Below are 19,955 nucleotides of genomic sequence, written 5' to 3' on the forward strand. Positions count from 1 at the left end.
TTTCCACTATTTATTAATACTTCAAGCCAAAGGCAAGTAATTATCTTCCGTTTTTTTTCACCAGGGTTGTTGGGACGTTCGATAACAATGTATAATAAAATCGTTTAGAGCAAACAACGAAAGATGAACAATTCTTACCAGTAGCATTTCAAAAAGAAACCATATAGTACTATTTATTATGTTAATATTTAATATATCAGGAAAGAATAGCTCCCTGCTGACCACAATGACCTCTCATCAGAACGTCTAGAACCCTAGGGAAGGCCTGGGGTACTAACTGGACGCTGTTAAAATGTGATTTACTCAAAATTCAGGGCCCAATTATGTGCATTAGGAGGTAGGACCTCACTGTTTGCAGAGAGCAGGCGCTCTGCGGGAGGGAAGGGACTTCGGATGGATGGCGAGGAATTCCTCCCAGGCCGTCCGAGGAGCCGGATGCGCGCGACACCCGGCCGGCGGGGGCGGCGCGGCGCGCGATCCGGGAGGTCCCCCCGCGGCGGTTGAGCCCCTCGGTGCAGGTGCGCGCAGCTCGCGCCCCCGGCCGCCGTCTCCGCCCCGCCCGCGGCCGCACGCGCACGCGCGGTTAGCAGTCGCTGCTGCGCGGCCGGCGGCTGGATTGAGCTGGGGGAGACGCGGGGACCGAGTGGCAGCGGCTCGGACATCTGGGCTGCCACTCCCGAAGACGGGCCCGCGGGACAGGTGCGTGGGCAGTGGCGGGTCACTTTTCCGCGTCCTTCTGCGCTCCCAGCCGGGGGTGGGGAAGCCGAGTCCTAGCTCTGCCCCGCGCTGCGCCCCTTCTCGGGGGTCCGCCGGGCGGGCCCGGGAGGGCCCCGGGAGGAGGTGGCGCCAGTCTGGGGATGGGGACGCGGCCAGCGCGGTTCTCGGGCGGGCTCTCCGGGCCTCGGGGGTAGGGAGGCCGGCCCGGGCGGGCGGCGGGCGGCGGTGGGGCGATGCCCCCCTCGGGGTCGGTTGGGACCCCCGGAACTCCTGTGTCCATGGGCACCCGCGGCGCTGGGCTGGCGCGGGGAAGGCCGGGTGGCCCGTCAGCCGGCCTGCCCCCGAGGGTTCCGAGGACCCGGGGAGCCGGGTCCGTTACTCCAGCGGTTGCCATTTCGGCCCCGTTCCACGCTCGAGCCCCGGCGCGCGCTCCCGAGGGATGGAGAGGGGCCCGGTGTCATTTCGGCGCTGCTCGCTCCGCCCGCTGCTTCGCACCGAAAGGCGAGTCAAACCCAACTAGGCTCAGGTCACGCCCTCCCCGCCTCGGTAGAGGCGAAGGGACCGGACCTCACGGCGGCGGCGCCCGCGGCTCCGGGCCGCTCCCTCGACGCGCCGCCTGCAGCCCGGCGCGCGCCGCTGGGGAGGGAGGGAGGGCGTTGCGATGAATCCCACGAAGCCCTAATGACTCGAGACTCATTATCGCCTACGGCCTGTTTACGATCAGATACTTTAGCTGATTTTATTTATAGCACCTGCCGGAGCAACGGGGATCCGAGGCGTTTGCTTTGGATATGTAAGCAAATGGCAGCGACGCCCAGAAGGGAGAAAGCAGATCCAGTCGAGAGTGGCCATGGGAAGAACTCTCGAATTAGGAAAGTTAGTTTGTATGGAAACTTTTTGATGCTTTAAAGACATCAAAACCTTGATCTAGCCTTGCGATTTTGTTTGCTTTAAATTTTTTACGTCACTCTAGGTCTTTTAATTACTGAAGGTAACCTTCCTTTTGGCAATTGTTTGACTTCTTTTCAGTTTACGGTTTTTGTCTTCACATTCCCCGATGGCTCAGAGGGTAAAGCATCAGCCTGCAATGCAGGAGACTTGGGTTCGATCCCTGGGTCAGGAAGATCCCCAGGAGAAGGAAATGGCCATCCACTCCAGTACTCTTGCCCAGTACTCTTGCGTGGAAAATCCCATGGCCAGAGAAGCCTGGTAGACTACAATCCATGGGATCGCAAACAGTCGGACACAACTGAGCGATTGCTTGCTTGCCTTGCAATTGGTTTGATCTTCCAGTCACATTTAGAATTTATCCATAAAGCCATCGAAGATAGCCCTCATCTAGTTGATAAAGTTGATTATTGTGTATGGATGGTGTAAGTTAATGGGTCTGCAGAAACTGAACAGTGCTGTGCTGGTCACTTCAGTCGTGTTGGATGGACTCTTTGTGACCCGATGGACTCTAGCCCGCCAGGCTCCTCTGTCCTTGGGATTCTCCAGGCGAGAATACTGGAGTGGGTTGTCAAGTGCTATAAATTAACCTTACCGCTTGTTCCTAATAAGTTTTAGTGCTCTTAACTGGAAAGCTAGAATTGCCTTTAGATCATCCGGCTTAATCCTTTCACTTGATAAATGGGGGGAAAAAACGGTTTAGAACAGTTTTAACCTTTTCCTTTTTAGTAATAGGGGTGCTTCCCTGGTGGTAAGTGTCTGCCTGTAATGCCGGAGACCCAGGTTCGATCCCTGGGTCAAGAAGATGCCCTGGAGGAGGAAATGGCAATCCACTCCAGTACTCTTGCCTGGGAAATTCCATGGAGGGAGGAGCCTGGTGGGCTACAGTCCATGGGGTCGCAAAGAATTGGGCATGACTGAGCGATTTAACTTTCTTTTAGTAATAGAATATGAAACTTGGTATGATGGTGCCAAACTCAGCGTACTTTCTATCATATCACTTTGTAGTTGAGCTACTGAAGTTCCATGGCAACTAAAACTTTAGTGATTTTTCCAACACTACTTTTGAGGCTTAGTCGTGCCGGTGAGCCCTCAGCCAGCCAATAAAACTGAATCCAGAAGCATCTCAGTTATAATAGCAGATAGACAGCATGAATGTGTTAACAGGTGAGTGTTAAGAGTAAGAAATGAGTCTTAAAAGGGCAGAATTTAAGCTGAGATCTGTAGACAATTGTTGAACGTTTTTATGAACAGGTAGTACAGTCAGACTTGTTCTTTAGAAAACTCATGCTGGAGAGAAGGTGGCAGATAGATTGGGAAGACTGGAAGTGAAGAAGCAAAGTGGGACTTTACTGATGCTTTTCAGGAATCCTGGATTCCTAAATTAAGGCTGTGGCACAGATATAGAAAGATACATTCAAAAACACCCAAATAGGTTTAGCTACCAGTGATATAGAATATCAGCAAGAATAATCTTAAGATAGTGACAGAGTAAGTTGGCTGATTTGGTTGACCAGAGGTGCAGTTAATGGAAGAAGGGAATTGAGATTAGAGAAGTGGTTTAGGTGGAGAGATGAGCCTCAAATTAATGGAGGCTTTGATATATCCTTGAAAAAACTGAAGAGTGGTGGCTTCTGTGCTGTGGATAACATTTAGGAGACTTTAGTTAGTTTTTATGGAGAAGGCAATGGCACCCCACTCCAGTACTCTTGCTGGGAAAATCCCATGGATGGAGGAGCCTGGAAGGCTGCAGTCCATGGGGTTGCTGAGGGTCGGACACGACTGAGTGACTTCACTTTCACTTTTTATTTTGATGCATTGGAGAAGTGTTCTTGCCTGGAGAATCCCAGGGACAGGGGAGCCTGGTGGGCTGCCGTCTATGGGGTCACAGAGTCGGACATGACTGAAGTGACTTAGCAGCAGTTAGTCTTTATAGGTAGAGGTAACGAGCATATGAAATGTAAGGAGAAAGCCTGGGGACAGAACCTGAAGGAACAGCATCATTTACAGGAGATTAGAGAAAGAGCCCATAAAGGTGGCTGAGAAGATGAAGAGAATCAAGACTCAGGAATAGCATCGTGGAAATCAAGGAAGGAGAGATCTTTGAAGAAGCAGTCAGCAAGGTCAAGAGAAAGCAGTAGGCAATAGGGCTGAAAAAAGCTATTGCATTTACCAAGTAAGATTTGGTTGATGGGAACTGTTTCAAAGAAGCTAGAATCAAGTAGAGGAATAACAGAAGTATTAGTTTTTCAATGTTTTCATCAGAAGTTACCACAAACTTAGCAGCTTAATACCACACATGTATTTTCTCACAGTTCTATAGGTCAGAAGTCTGACACAGGTCTCACTGCAGACATCAGATGATGACAAGGCATCATTCGTCATTAGACGCTCTGGGGAGATTCTTCTTCCTTGCTCGTTCAGACTGATGACAGAATTCAATTTCTTTTGGTTGTAGGACTGAGGTTCTTGTTTCCTTGTTGACTATCAGCTGAAGGTTGTGATTTTCAGCTTCTGGAGCCCACTCACAGTCCTTGGCTCATGATCCCACTTCCACTATCTTCAGGGTCTCTTGTGGAGTCCCTCTCACTCTTCAGATCTCCTCTGCCCTCTCTCACTGACTTCCTCTTCCACTTTAAGGGCCTGTATGATTATCCAGAATAATCTCTTTTAGGGTCAGCTAGGCAACTCTTGATGAAAGTGAAAGAGGAGAGTGAAAAGGTTGGCTTGAAGCTCAACATTCAGAAAACAAAGATCATGGCATCTGGTCCCATCACTTCACGTGAAATAGATGGGGAAACAGTGGAAACAGTGTCAGACTTTATTTTTTGGGGCTCCAAAATCACTGCGGATGCTGATTGCAGCCATGAAATTAAAAGACGCTTACTCCTTGGAAGGAAAGTTATGACCAACCTAGATAGCATATTAAAAAGCAGAGACATTACTTTTCCAACCAAGGTCCATCTAGTCAAGGCTATGGTTTTTCCCGTGGTCATGTATGGATGTGAGAGTTGGACTGTGAAGAAAGCTGATCGCCGAAGAATTGATGCTTTTGAACTGTGGTGCTGGAGAAGACTCTTGAGAGTCCCTTGGACTGCAAGGAGATCCAACCAGTCCATTCTAAAGGAGATTAGTCCTGGGTGTTCATTGGAAGGACTGATGCTAAAGCTGAAGCTCCAATACTTTGGCCACCTCGTGTGATGAGTTGACTCATTGGAAAAGAGTCTATGCTAGGAAAGGTTGGGGGCGGGAGGAGACGGGGACAACAGAGAATGAGATGGCTGGATGGCATCACCGACTCTGTGGACATGAGTTTGAGTGAACTCCGGGAGTTGGTGATGGACAGGGAGGCCTGGCGTGCTGTGATTCATGAGGTCGCAAAGAGTCAGACACGACTGAGCGACTGAACTGAAGTAACAACCTTAGTTCCATCTGAGAAGCCCCCTTTACCGTGTGAGGTAACACTCACAGGAACCAAGGAATAAGATGTAGACATCTTTGCGGGGGGGGCCGTGTCATTGTTGTGGCTACCACAGGAAGTTAAAAATGCTAATAGTTAATGAAGACATTCTTTCTAGATGCTTTCATTAAGGTGATACTCAGAAACATTTACATTATCTATTATGTGATAAGTATAGTTCCAATAGTAAGCCTTACTATTTATCATTGAGCTTCTAATTGTCTTCTTAAATATCCTGAAATTTGTGTGAACACTGTAAAATTTTAAAGTGTCAGAGAAGTAGAAGGTAATACTATGAAGTTGTTAGTTTTTATATTTTTTGTAGCCTTCAGTTCAGTTCAGTTCAGTTCAGTCGCTCAGTCGTGTCCGACTCTCCGCGACCCCATGAATCACGGCACGCCAGGCCTCCCTGTCCATCACCAACTCCCGGAGTTCACTCAAACTCATGTCCACAGAGTTGGTGATGCCATCCAGCCATCTCATTCTCCGACGTCCCCTTCTCCTCCCGCCCCCAACCCTTCCCAGCATCAGAGACTTTTCCAGTGAATCAACTCGTCGCATGAGGTGGCCAAAGTATTGGAGTTTCAGCTTCAGCATCAGTCCCTCCAATGAACATCCAGGATTGATCTCCTTTAGAATGGACTGGTGGGATCTCCTTGCAGTATAAGGGACTCTCAAGAGTCTTCTCCAACACCACAGTTCAAAAGCATCGATTCTTCGGCGATCAGCTTTCTTCACAGTCCAACTCTCACATCCATACATGACCACGGGAAAAACCATTGCCTTGACTAGACGGACCTTGGTTGGCAAAGTAATGTCTCTGCTTTTTAATATACTATCAAGGTTGGTCATAACTTTCCTTCCAAGGAGCAAGCGTCTTTTAATTTCATGGCTGCAATCAGCATCTGCAGTGATTTTGGAGCCCAAAAAAACAAAGTCTGACACTGTTTCCACTGTTTTTCCATCTATTTCCCATGAAGTGATGGGACCAGATGCCATGATCTTTGTTTTCTGAATGTTGAGCTTCAAGCCAACCTTTTCACTCTCCTCTTTCACTTTCATCAAGAGGCTTTTGAGTTCCTCTTCACTTTCTGCCATAAGGGTAGTGTCATCTGCATATCTGAGGTTATTGATATTTCTCCCAGCAATCTTGATTCCAGCTTGTGCTTCTTCCAGCCCAGCGTTCCTCATGATGTACTCTGCATATAAGTTAAATAAGCAAGGTGACAATATACAACCTTGACGTACACCTTTTCCTATTTGGAACCAGTCTGTTGTTCCATGTCCAGTTCTAACTGTTGCTTCCTGACCTGCATACAGGTTTCTCAAGAGGCAGGTCAGGTGGTCTGGGATTCCCATCTCTTTCAGAATGTTCCACAGTTTATTGTGATCCACACAGTCAAAGGCTTTGGCATAGTCAATGAAGCAGAAATAGATGTTTTTCTGAAACTCTCTTGCTTTCTCCATGATCCAGCGGATGTTGGCAATTTGATCTCTGGTGCCTCTGCCTTTTCTAAAACCTGCTTGAACATCTGGGAGTTCACGGTTCACATACTGCTGAAGCCTGGCTTGGAGAATTTTGAGCATGACTTTACTAGCGTGTGAGATGAGTGCAATTGTGCGGTAGTTTGAGCATTCTTTGGCATTGCCTTTCTTTGGGATTGGAATGAAGACTGACCTCTTCCAGTCCTGTGGCCACTGCTGAGTTTTCCAAATCTGCTGGCATATTGAGTGCAGCACTTTCACAGCATCATCTTTCAAGATTTGAAATAGCTCAACTGGAATTCCATCACCTCCACTAGCTTTGTTCGTAGTGATGCTTTCTAAGGCCCACTTGACTTCACATTCCAAGATGTCTGGCTCTAGGTCAGTGATCACATTATCGTGACTATCTTGGTCGTGAAGGTCTTTTTTGTACAGTTCTTCTGTGTATTCCTGCCACCTCTTCTTAATATCTTCTGCTTCTGTTAGGTCCATACCATTTCTGTCCTAGCCTTAACCTGCTTTAAAGTCTTTGCTGGAAAGATTTTAAAGACCATTTAACCAACTAACTAGATTTGTGTGTATAAATTATAGTCTGGATAGACATCAAAATATGGCTTTTAGAATATGAAGCCCACAGAAACTGGAATGGATGTCTAAAGGATGGAATGTAGTTAAAAAATACTTAACCTTGTATTTATAGGCCTTGAGCCTCAATTTATAGGCCATTTAATGAGTTAAATAGTTAAACCTTCTAACTTTAGAGCTTTAATGAAATGAATGTAGAGTTTGAAGCTATACCTATTATAACTTTGGCTCTTACCTTTGCTATTTAGTAGCATTCTGTATTCTTGAGTAAGTTGCTTCCTTGAGTCCTGCTTTCCTTATGTAGGATGGGGTACCAATACCTTCACCTGAGAGTAGCTGTAAGGATTGGGATTAATATGCCTGAATAGTAAGTACTCAAACAGCACTTCCTGTTCTCCTTGTTCCACTCTTGTCTTTTCAGTTCCTTTCTCTAGAGCGGCTTCCTTTGCCCATGGCCTGGGGAAATCGTCCTTTCTACCCTTTGTACCTCAGTTTGAATGTAGCTTTCTCAAGGAGGCTTTCCCTGACACTTCCTCTACCATGCAAATTTAGTTCCCCAATTACCAACTCTTACAAATTCCTTACTAGTCGGTCACTTGTCACAATTTACTATGTGTTATACCTGAGTTATTTGTTTAACACCTGCTTTCCATCCCAAACTATAAGCTCTTTGCAGTCAGGGACCATATGTTTTGCTAATTACTGTAAGTTCAGTAAGTTCTAATTGTAAATTCTAACATCATGCCTGGCACATAATTGACAACCATAGTATCTGTCAAATGAATTCATGAATGATGATTTTTTTTAAGTCTACTGAATAACCTCTCCTGAATTTCTGGAAACATTAGCTATTACAAAATTTATAAATCCCAGGTGTGACTTTTTCTGAAGCATGCTCGTTTCTTTGAGAAAGTTCCTGCATTTCAAATGGAGTCTTGCAGCTTCTTTCAAAGAAGGCTGCCTCTATAAGATGCCACTATCAATCCACTGCAGTGTTCTTGCCTGGAGAATCCCAGGGACAGAGGAACCTGGCGGGCTGCCGTCTATGGGGTCGCACAGAGTCAGACACGACTGACGTGGCTTAGCAGCAGCAGCACCCATCTCTCCACCTTATTTGTGATGCTTCAAAGTGAACTATGTGCACCGTAGATAATCCCAAAAATACCCTTTAATTCTGGTGAAAATTTGTCCAGTTTGATTTTTATGACGTGGTAACAGATTTTTTTCATCTAACTTTTTTTTTTTTTTTACTATCTTTTCTAGTAAGTTATGAACGGAGTTGTTGAAATGCAGGATGTAGCAAGATTCTGAAATACCTCACAATGAGATGTTTCTTCATAGATGTAGAATAGAATTGAATAATATGTTTAATTCCCCCATATTAAACTAGAGCATAAAACTGCAAAGTTTCTAAGTTATTATCTCCTTTATCTGTAGGAATTCTTTGTGTTACGTTTTAACAGTGTTCTAAAAGACTTTAGAGGGCCAGTGTTGGAAGCATTGACATAACCATTTCTCTCTCATAAAAGCATAGTTTAAAACATCTACTATATATAAGGTTTCAACCCATGCATTTTTCTAGGAGTTAAATTCTAAAAAAGAATTTTTCCTCCAAGGATCTTGTAGACTTTTATAGACAGTGAAACCCCTTCATTTTATTTCTGGCCTTCCCCTAATTGCCTAGAAATCTTTTTGCCAAATTTATGGTTGCAGTGCTGCTGCAACAATAAAGTCGTTCTAGTTGGTTGCTTAGTAACGTCTGTTTATCTTCCCCTGTAACATTGTTTCCTGTCATTTTTGCATTCATTCATCTTGTGAACATAAATATGTCTGTTTACCATGCACTGGCACTCTTTGGCTAGCACTGTGAATACAGAAATGAGAATTCTGGCTGTCAGTGAGCTTATATTTTTGTATGTTTTTTGTTGCTGCAAATTTCCTCAGTTTGGAACTGTGTGGAAGTACTATAAATCCTCAATAAATAAATAAATGTATCATTATAATGTTTATATAACCATTATTTTGAAAATGATGCTCTTTAGTCCACTTTAACCTTAGTGTATATCTATGTTTTGAAAGAGCCCAGTGCAGATTTAGTTTATTCTTTCTATAACTACTAAAACCAAACAATATTTACATATCCTGGATTTCAGCCCTCAGTAGTCTCTGAATTTTATAGGATCAGATCCAGAATTCTTAAAACACTGTAGTTATTTGCCTAAATCATTGTGTATTAAGTGTATTAGTCACTCAGTCGTGCCCGACTCTTGCGACCCCATGGACTGTAGCCCACCAGGCTCCTCTGTCCATGAGATTTTCCTGGCAAGGATACTGGAGTGGGTTGCCATTTCCTTCTCTAGGGATCTTCCTAACCCAGGGATCGAACCCTGGTCTCCTGTACTGCAGGCAGACTCTTCACCGAGTGAGCTACAAGGGAAGCCCACCTAAATCGTTAGAAAGTTGTATTTTCAACTATTATTTCTGCTATTATGGTTCTTTCCCCACTTTTTACTGTATTTCCTGAGATATTTTCATTGTTTCTAAAGTCCTTCTGATTTAGAAAAATGTACCCAGTTCCAGGTAACAGTATGTGTTGGTTAAGGTAATGCTCAAATAGTGATTGAAGAATCCCAGGGGCCTAATGTAATTTCTGGTTGCTGGTGTCCTGAGGAGTAGATGACTGTGATAGTTAATTGTGTGCATCTACTTGACTGAACCACAGGATACCCAGATATTTGATCAAATATTATTTTAGGTGTGTTTGTGAGGGTGTTTTTGGATGGGATTAACATTTGAATGGTAGGCTGAGGAAGGCACATTGCTCTTCCCCTAGGTGAGTGGCCTTAACCAATCAATTGAAGGCCAGAATAGGACAATAAAGCTGATACTCCAGTGAGGAAGAGGGACTTCCTCCTGCCTAGCAGGCTGAGCTGGGACTTCAGTTTTTTCCCCTGCCCTTGGACTTGAACTGAAACACTGGCTCTGCTTGGGTCTTGAGACTGCTGGAGTTCATAGCATTGGCTGTCCTGGCTCCCAGGCTTTTATACTCAGGCTAGCACTGCATTGTTAGCTTTCCTGGGTCTCATCTAACTCCATTCACCTGAGTCATGCTTAACTCTAGAAAAAACACAGTATAGTTATGTCTCCTGGGAAAAAAGGAAAACATCTGTGGTGATCAGCCAGAAATCTCTCCCAAGTATCTCATACTTGGCCAGTTAACTTATACTTCACTTTATTATTGAACCAGCCTAGAGCAATGCAGAGAACATACATGAGTTCAAAGATATATGCAAATGGATGTGCTTCTCCATTGCTGGCTTTCTTCATAAATATTTTGTGATTTCAACAACGTGTATGAAGTGAGGAATACACAGGAAGCTTAGAACCCTGGACTTTTATATTTTATACATTGATGAGGAGGGAAGGGGGTAACATCAGCACTTGAAGTTCTGTATTATACCTGAAGTTCTGTATTATACCATATAAACAAAGTCTTGCTTTACTAATCCTGTATATCTTAGGACAGCTGTATGGCTCAGTAAGAAATTAGAAGATGACTAACACTGCAGAGCAGTTGGACTTTAATACATATACACAAAACACTTCACCTAACAATAGCAGAAAGAAAAATTAATGCCAGTCTTCCTCAAACTCTTCCAGAAAATTGAACAGGAGGAAATACTTCCTAACTCACTCTATGAGGGTAGCCTTTCCCTGATGCCAGAGGCAGACCAAGACACTAAGAAAACTACAGACCAATATCCCTGATGAGTATTGATAAAAATACATATTTGTCTTAAGTGCACACAGAATATTCTCTAGGATAGACCATATACTATGCCACAAAACAAATCTTAACAAATTTTTAAGAGTTTATTTAAACTGGAAAAGAGTCAGAGTATCTTTTCCAGTTGCATTGTGATGAAACTCAAAATCAGTAACAGAGGGAAAGCAGGAAAAAAAACCACAAATATGTGAAAATTAAACCATACACTTTTAAACAACCAAAGGGTCAAAAAAGAAATCACAAGGAAATTAGAAAAGATCTTGAGATAAATGAAACAAAAAACAAATGAAAGAAAGCAGACCCAAAGTAGTGCTAAGAGGGAAATTTATGGCTGTAAACACTTACAGCCATAAAAGAAAGATCTTAAAAAAGAAAGATATTATATTAACAGCCTAACTTTGCACCTTAAGGAACTAGAAAAACCCAAAGCTAGAAAAAGGAACATATAATAATGAAGTGGGGGTAAGATTAAAATAAGAAGTAGCATGGTATAATGTAAAGTTTTGGATTCTCACCTTGTCTCACATTTCCAATTATGAGAATTTGACCAGGTTTCTGAATCTTTCAGTTTTTGGTTTGTAGATTGGGAGTAATAATGCCTTTCAGAGTGATGTCCTGGGCTACAAAGATTAAATTAGCTAGTTCTTTTATGCAAATGAGTGATTATAGTCATAGAACTTTAGAGAAGAAACAAACTTTTCAGATAAAGCGTTTTTAAATTTTTTTTTCCTGAAGCTTTGGCAACTGTTTCTGAAGGAAAGTTAGGAAGAACTGTGATATAGGAAACAAATAGTAGACACTATTTATATTTAAAATAGGTAACCAATAAGGATCCACTGTATAGCACAGGGAACTCTGCTCAGTACTCTGTAATAATCTAAATGGTTTCAGCAAATTAATTATTAAACTAAAGTGTGCATTCATTTTGAAGGAGACGATATGGGGCTAAAATGATATTAATATTCATTATTACCGCTGTTATTCATTTTATGCATTTCTGTTTACTCAAATGTTATTGATAGTGTCAAGAAGAAAACCTTTTACTACATTGTATAAGCCATGGAAAGCTCTTTAATTTTTACAGCAATGAAGCTTTTAGGGTTATTAACAATTGATACAGAGAAGTCAATGGCACCCCACTCTAGTACTCTTGCCTGGAAAGTCCCATGGACGGAGGAGCCTGGTAGGCTGCAGTCCATGGGGTTCCTAAGAGTCGGACACGACTGAGTGACTTCACTTTCACTTTTCACTTTCATGCATTGGAGAAGGACATGGCAACCCACTCCAGTGTTCTTGCCTGGAGAATCTCAGGGACAGGGGAGCCTGGTGGGCTGCCGTCTATGGGGTCGCACAGAGTCGGCCACGACTGCAGCGACTTCGCAGCAGCAGCAACAATTGATAAACAATTTTCAACTGTACTCATTTCTGTGCCAGTAAGTGAAAATTTTAAAAATGTGTACCTTCCTATTATTGAGTTCAAATTGATCCCTTGACATTTGCTTTCTATCTCAGTTAACCTTTTTTTATGACTCTAGAGAGGTTCAGTTCACTTCAGTTCAGTCGCTCAGTTGTATCTGACTGTTTGCGACCCCATGAGTCACAGTTCTTTCAATTAAATTGAGTAGTATGCATCATTTTTGTATTCTTTTCCATAAAAATGGTGATATTAATACATCTTTTCATATAGAATGTTCATATTTTTTAAAAAAGATGCATTTTCAAAGTAAACTTTAAAGTTGTAGTCAGTGGCCTTTAGAAGAAATTAAAGCTAACTGGCCCATACATTCATGTTGAGTTTTGCTCTCATTAAAAAGAGTTATTTGAGCTAACCAGATGGAAGAATGTTTTTTATAGTCTGATGTTTCTTTTTTTTAAACACAGCTTTATTGATGTATTATTTGCATATCTACAAGTTGACCTGTTTAATGAGTACAGTTCAGTGAGTTTTAACATATTTAGAGTTACACAACCATTGCTGCTGCTACTGCTAAGTTGCTTCAGTCGTATCCGACTTGGTGCGACCCCATAGACGGCAGGCTACCAGGCTCCCCTATCCCTGGGATTCTCCAGGCAAGAACACTGGAGTGGGTTGCCATTTCCTTCTCTAATGCATGAAAGTGAAGTTGCTCAATTGTGTCTGACTCTTCGCGATCCCATGGACTGCAGCCCACCAGGCTTCTCCGTTCATGGGATTTTCCAGGCAAGAGTACTGGAGTGGAGTACACAACCATTCAGTTCAGTTCGGTCGCTCAGTCGTGTCCGACTCTTTGCAACCCCATGAATTTGCACCCCAGGCCTCCCTGTCCATCACCAGCTCCCGGAGTTCACCCAAACTCATGTCCATCGAGTCTCTGATGCCATCCAGCCATCTCATTCTCTGTCATCCCCTTCTCCTCCTGCCCTCAATCCCTCCCAGCATCAGAGTCTTTTCCAGTGAGTCAACTCCTCGCATGAGGTGGCCAAAGTATTGGAGTTTCAACTTTAGCAGCAGTCCTTCCAATGAACACCCAGGACTGATCTCCTTTAGGTTGGACTGGTTGGATCTCCTTGCAGTCCAAGGGACTCTCAAGAGTCTTCTCCAACACCTCAGTTCAAAAGCATCAATTCTTCCATTACCATATTCCAATTTTAGAACACTTTCGTTACCCTCAAAAGAAACCTTGTACCAATTAACCCTTTCTTCCCACTCCTTTCCTTAGGCAGTTACTAATCTATTTTCTGATTCTATGGGTTTGCTTATTTAACTGGGGTCATGCAATACATGGTTTTTTATGACTGACTTCTTTCACTGAGCATAATGTTTTTGAGATTCATCTATCTTGTAACCCTTCAGTACTCCATTCTGTTTTATTGTTAGATAATCTTCCAGTATGAATATTCCACATTTTGTTTATCCATTCATCAGTTGATGAACTTTTGGGTTGTTTACACTTTTTTGGCTATCATTAACAAGCATCATTATTTGGTTATCATTATCATTAAGCATTTATATTCCAAGGTTTTGTTTGGACATCTCTTTTCATTTCTTGTGGGTAGAGGAGTAGAATTGCTGAATCATAAGGTAATTCTGTTTTCAACATTTTGAAGAATTGCCCTACTGTTTTCCAAGCTCATTTTGTATTCCTGCCAGCAACATATGAGGATTTCAGTTTGTCCACATCCTCCCAACACTTGTTATTATTGTCTCTCTTTGATGATAGCCATTCTGGTGGGTGTAGAGTGCTGTGTCATAAATTCAGTGTTTCCTAGGCAGACCCATGTAGGTCTATAAATATGTTCTGCAGGAGTTAAGAGTTCTCTCAGGATATACTTTTTAAATAAAAACTCTTTCATGTTGATGGTAGGATAACTATACCCTGGATCATCTGAATGACTGACCATCTCCTAATCAATACACACTATTTCATTATTCATATTTACTTGTTTAAAAGTCCACTGGTGCCAAGAAATAAATCCTGAATTTTTAACATGCTAAAGGGGATCCAACCAGTCCATTCTAAAGGAGATCAGTCCTGGGTGTTCATTGGAAGGACTGATGCTGAAGCTGAAACTCCAATACTTCAGCCACCTCATGCGACGAGTTGACTCACTGGGAAAGACCCTGATGCTGGGAGGGATTGGGGACAGGAGGAGAAGGGGACAACAGAGAATGAGATGGGTGGATGGCATCACTGGCTTGATAGACATGAATTTGAGTGAACTCCGGGAGTTGGTGATGGACAGGGAGGCCTGGCGTGCTGTGGTTCATGGAGTCGCAAAGAGTCAGACACGACTGAGCGACTGAACTGAACCGAACTGAATGGGAAAGAGGAGTGTTTAATTATGTAAATGACATATTTCTGCCAAGAGGCAGTCAAGCAATATTTGTCTTCTACTCATCTCAATTAATCTTATAAGGAACCAGAGGTTTTGAGGCTTTTGAATGGAGAAGTGGTTATGTATGTAATTGAATCATCATAGTGTTACAGGGATGATAAATGCAAAAGAACTTCATTCATAGCAGTCAACCTGATTGCAGTAAGTCCTGTATTTATTTGAATTTTCAGCTGGAATTTGTTTTCAGTAAAAGGCTGTCGCTTTCAGTTGACAGTTAAAATTACTTTTCTTTTTTTGGTGTTTACATATAAATGTATTTTGGCTTTACAGTTATAAAATTTCAATTGTATGTTTATGTACACTTAAGCCACATTATAATAAAAAAGTAACTTGAGTGAACATTTAGGAATCACGATCCTTTTAAAAAATATATGAGTTTGGTGGTCACTTCTGTAACTTTAGGTTTGTGCCATTGGCTCTTTGCTTTTCAAGGCAAGCCTTCAGCTGTAGATGCCTATGGGATTTTAAAGTTTGTAGTATCACTTGTTGAAAGCATAATTTAAATAAGTTTGGTAATGATTTGTTTTAAAAACCATCCTAGAAAAAGGTGTTAAAGGAGAACTTATTTCTTGGTAAAGATACTTACACTTATTTTTTGCGACTTTGTTTTATTGTTACTGATTACTGTCACTTTCACAGATAATCAATATGCGTTTCCAAGGCTTTCGGCTATGTTTGGGTCTTCTTTTCATCTCAGTTAATGCAGAATTTATGGATGATAGTGTTGAGATGGAGGACTTTGATGAAAATTCAGAAGAGACTGATGAAAATGAGCTCTCCTCAGAGGTAAGGTTATTGAGAACCAAGCTGTCCATTATTCCTTTACATGATACATAGGGCTAACTAATTTCTTACGATTACTTTCAATTGGAATAGCCTGTAGTTTCTAAATAAATAGAAAAAAACACATTGGCCTTTTCCACACTATTTGTTGCTGTGTTTTTTAGGGTCCCCATTCTATGGGGTCGCACAGAGTTGGACACGACTGAAGCGACTTAGCAGCAGCAGCAGCATGTGCTACAGAAATTTGTGCATGGTGCCTAGCATAGTATTATTACCAGATAAATACAGGAAAGATTTCTAAGATCAAACTAGGAGTTCATTACTAGCTAAAGAGGACTAAATACTTAAACCCTGTTCAGATAAAAGAAAAGGTAGTAATTTTCAGTTCTTCTAAAAGTGGAGAAAATGGTGTTTCTTCATTTCTCTGAGGAAAGAAATGCTGAATAGGAGGATGAATTAGAAAGGAAAATGATGATGAAATAGGTATTTAGTAAGGCTCCCACTGTTTTGGTCTCAGCATGAAGATGTGTGTTTTGAGGTGGTGACTGACAGGAGTCTGGAAAAGTTTTTAGAGATTTTTGTGTACTCTTGACAGTCCATAAGAACTTTCACATTGAGGCATTTTCATATCTAATATTGGGACAATCAAAACTTTTTCAGAAATATTTTTGGTAAGAAAATACCAATTATGTTCTGCTGGCTGATATTTAAAGGGTTGAGAAGAATAATACATACTTTTTTAATGTATTTATTTATTTTAATTGGAGAATAATTACTTTACAATATTGTGACGGTTATTGCCATACATCAACATGAATCAGCCAAGTTGTTATAAATCTCTTTTTAGAGTTCTTTTTTAGTTTGCAAATGCATGTGTTGTTTAGCTGTTCAAGGTGAATATTCTTTCTCCTGTTAAGTTTGAAGCTCCACAAGCTTCAAACTTAAAAATTTTAATTTTTAGGTTTAAAAATTTAAATGTCTTTAAAATCTGGTTCTGTGATCCATAGAAAGTAAGTGGTAATCAAAGTGCTTATGGCTGACTTAAGATGCAGCTACTATGAGGGTTTTAGTAGGTTAATACTTCAAAGAAATTGCCAGATACCTGTGACTCTTAACTGTGTGCTGTGCTTAGTCACTCAGTCATGTCTGGCTTTTTGTGTGTGTGTATGACCCCATGGACTGTAGTCAGCCAGGCTCCTCTGTCCACGGGAATTCTCCAGGCAAGAATACTGGAGTGGGTTGCCATGCCCTCCTCTAGGGGATCTTCCCAACCTAGGGATAGAACCCAGGCCTCCCACATCGTAGACGGATTCTGTACCATCTGAGCCACCAGGGAAGCCCAAGAATCCTGGAGTGGGTAGCCTATCCCTTCTCTAGGGGAACTTCCCAACTCAGGAATTGAAGCAAGGTCTCCTGCATTGCAAAGCAGATTCTTTACCACCTGAGCTACCAGGAAAGCCCGTAACTCTTAACTATTTGATGATAATTTGAAAAGATGGTAAGAAATGGGAGAGAACAATTTTTGATGCTTCTAATTTTATAGCATGAAAATTCTAGGTATGGTAAAGTATGAATAAGGTATATTGGCCCATTTTTGCCAGTGCATAAAAATATAGAGAACAGTAAAGTTGTAATTCAGTAAACTTCACAGGAGATGGGCAATTGGGGTAGCAGAATCTTGACCCTGTAGAAGTATCTGGAATTTTGTTTAATTACTGATTTTCCTCCCTTAAATAGAAAATATGCTATTAGGGAAGGGTAAGGACAGTGAAAGTTGGGTCTTCATTGCTATGCAGACTCCTCTCTAGTTGCAGGGCGTGGCTTTCTCATTATAGAGGCTTCTTTTGTTGTGGAGCATGGCTCTAGGGGATGTGGGCTTTAGTAACTGAGGCACGTAGGCTCAGCAGTTGTGGCTTTAAGGCTCTCAAAGTGAAAGTGAAGTCACTCAGTCGTGGCCAACTCTTTGTGACCTGATGGACTATGGCCCACCAGTCTCCTCTGTCCACGGAATTTTCCAGGCTAGTATACTGGAGTGGGTTGCCATTTCCTACTCCATTGCCATTTCCTACTTGGCTAAGACTCTAGCTGCTGCTGCTGCTGCTAAGTCACTTCAGTCGTGTCCGACTCTGTGCGACCCCATAGATGGCAGCCCACCAGGCTCCCCTGTCCCCGGGATTCTCCAGGCAAGAACACTGGAGTAGGTTGCCATGTCCTCCTCCAATGCATGAAAGTGAAAAGTGAAAGTGAAGTCGGTCAGTCCTGTCTGACTCTTTGTGACCCCATTGCCTGCAGGCTCCTCCATCCATGGGATATTCCAGGCAAGAGTACTGGAGTGGGATGCCACTGCCTCCTCCCTAAGACTCTGGAGCACATGCTTAATAGTTGTGGTTCACACGTGGCGTGTAGGGTCTTCCTAGATCAGGGTTCGAACCTGTGTCTTCTGCATCGGCAGGTAGATTCTTTACCACTGAGCCACCAGGGAACCCCAGGAATACTTTTTATCCCCAAATACTGTCATCTGTTAGAATCCTTTCAAGGCCGTGTCCACTGCATTATGACACCTTGGCTAAGTACTTCCTCCCATCCCTCCTGTGTTAGAGGGAGTCAGGGTATTCTGTTTGCATATAGTGTTTTTCCCATCATGTATCTCATGTTTTGTATTTTATTAACAGTAGGATATAAAGTTTTGAGGAGACCATGTAACCTACTATCTCTATTACATATATGTGCATTAAATATTAGGTTCTTAATTAATGAGATTATTTAATTAAAGTATTTGTGAAGGTGAATAACTTTAGATTTTTAAAATCTATTTTCTAGATTAAATATAAGACACCTAAACCGGTAGGAGAAGTGTATTTTACAGAAACTTTTGATAGTGGAAGACTGGCTGGGTAAGTATTCATTCAGGAGAATTTTTTCCTTGATTTGATTAGCTTTTTTGAAATTATTGGTTGTTAATCTCTGAAAATTGCCTCTACCACAGAACTATAAAAAAAAGGTTAATGTTCTAGTTAAGGTAAATTAGCACCTTAACACATTTTCATTATTGATAGAAATGTTTAATTTGAATTGTTATTTATTTATACAAAGAATATATATAAATGAAGTATGAATATAAAGTAAAAACTTAGAATATTTCTTAATTCCTTAGGACAGATATTAATAGTTTAATTTCAGATGACAAATTCAAGCTAATGTTTAACCCTAAATAATGGTAAAGAAAATAAAGATTACTATCTGTTGATTATTGTAGTCCATGTAGGTAAGAACTGTCTTTATCTGCCTTTTACCAGTGAAGAAACTGAGGCTTAGTGTACCTTACCTATGATCATTGCTGTTGTTTAGTCGCTAAGTTCTGTCCGACTGTTTTGTGACCCCATAGATTGTAGTCTACCAGACTCCTCCATCTGTGGAATTTCCTAGGCAGGAATACTGGAATGGGTTGCCATTCCCTTCTTCAAGGGATTTTCCTGCCCCAGGGATCAAATCTGCGTCTCCTGCCTTGCAGGCAGATTCTTTACCACTGAGCTACCAGGGAAGCTCACCTATGATCATACAGCAAATAAACTGCAGATTCCAAGTTTAATTTCACTCTAGTTTTGCAAGATAGTTGGGCTTCCCTGATAGCTCAGCTGGTAAAGAACCTGCCTGCAATGCAGGAGACCCCTGGATTGATTCTTGGGCTGGGAAGAACCGCTGGAGAAGGGATAGGCTAACCACTCCAGTATTCTTGGGCTTCCCTTGCAGCTCAGCTGGTAGAGAATCTGCCTACAGTGCGGGAGACCTGGGTTCAATCCCTGGGTTGGGAAGATCTCCTGGAGAAGGGAAAGGTTACCCACTCCAGTATTCTGGCCTGGAGAATTCCATGGATTATATGGTCCATAGGGTCACAAAGAGTAGGACACAACTAAGTAACTTTAACTTTCTTTGCAAGATAGTATATAGACATCCTTATTTAACCTCTAAGTATTCATCTATCTTAGAGTGAAAAGGGACTATTGGATAATCTTTTGTTGTATTTCTGATACACATTGTATCTATAAATTGTTAGTTTTCTTTTAAATGATATATATTTCTTTCAATTTTATTTATAGGTGGGTATTATCAAAAGCAAAGAAAGATAATACAGATGCGGAGATTTCTATATATGATGGTACAGTATTATTTAAATATTCAACATAACAAGGATGACCCAGAGTTCATGAACTTTTGAGATTATATTTCTGTTAAATATATATATGGGGCCTCAGGATCCATCCTGCTTCACAATAAAATGTTCAGTCTTTTGTCTTCTTGACTCGGACTGGAAAT

The 19,955-nt window shown here is 41.9% G+C and overlaps 1 protein-coding gene across 3 annotated transcripts in view; it reads left to right on the forward strand.

Annotated features, from left to right (window-relative positions):
* Positions 1 to 547: 547 nt before the first annotated feature.
* Positions 548 to 19,955, forward strand: part of CLGN (calmegin) — a 43,902-nt gene continuing 24,494 nt past the window's right edge. For all 3 annotated transcript variants that reach the window (XR_016035314.1, XM_088828012.1, XM_088828013.1), the window contains exons 1-4: positions 548 to 699; positions 15,498 to 15,644; positions 18,462 to 18,535; positions 19,739 to 19,797. Coding sequence is in view for 2 of the 3 variants with exons in the window: in XM_088828012.1 (XP_088684138.1) it covers positions 15,507 to 15,644; positions 18,462 to 18,535; positions 19,739 to 19,797 (271 nt within the window). In the remaining variant the exon portion in view is untranslated. The remainder of the gene's footprint in view (positions 700 to 15,497; positions 15,645 to 18,461; positions 18,536 to 19,738; positions 19,798 to 19,955) is intronic.

This window comes from Moschus berezovskii, chromosome 19 (genome assembly GCF_049115385.1).
Source record: "Moschus berezovskii isolate FMDL1 chromosome 19, NW_MosBer_1.0, whole genome shotgun sequence".
Taxonomy (NCBI): domain Eukaryota; kingdom Metazoa; phylum Chordata; class Mammalia; order Artiodactyla; family Moschidae; genus Moschus; species Moschus berezovskii.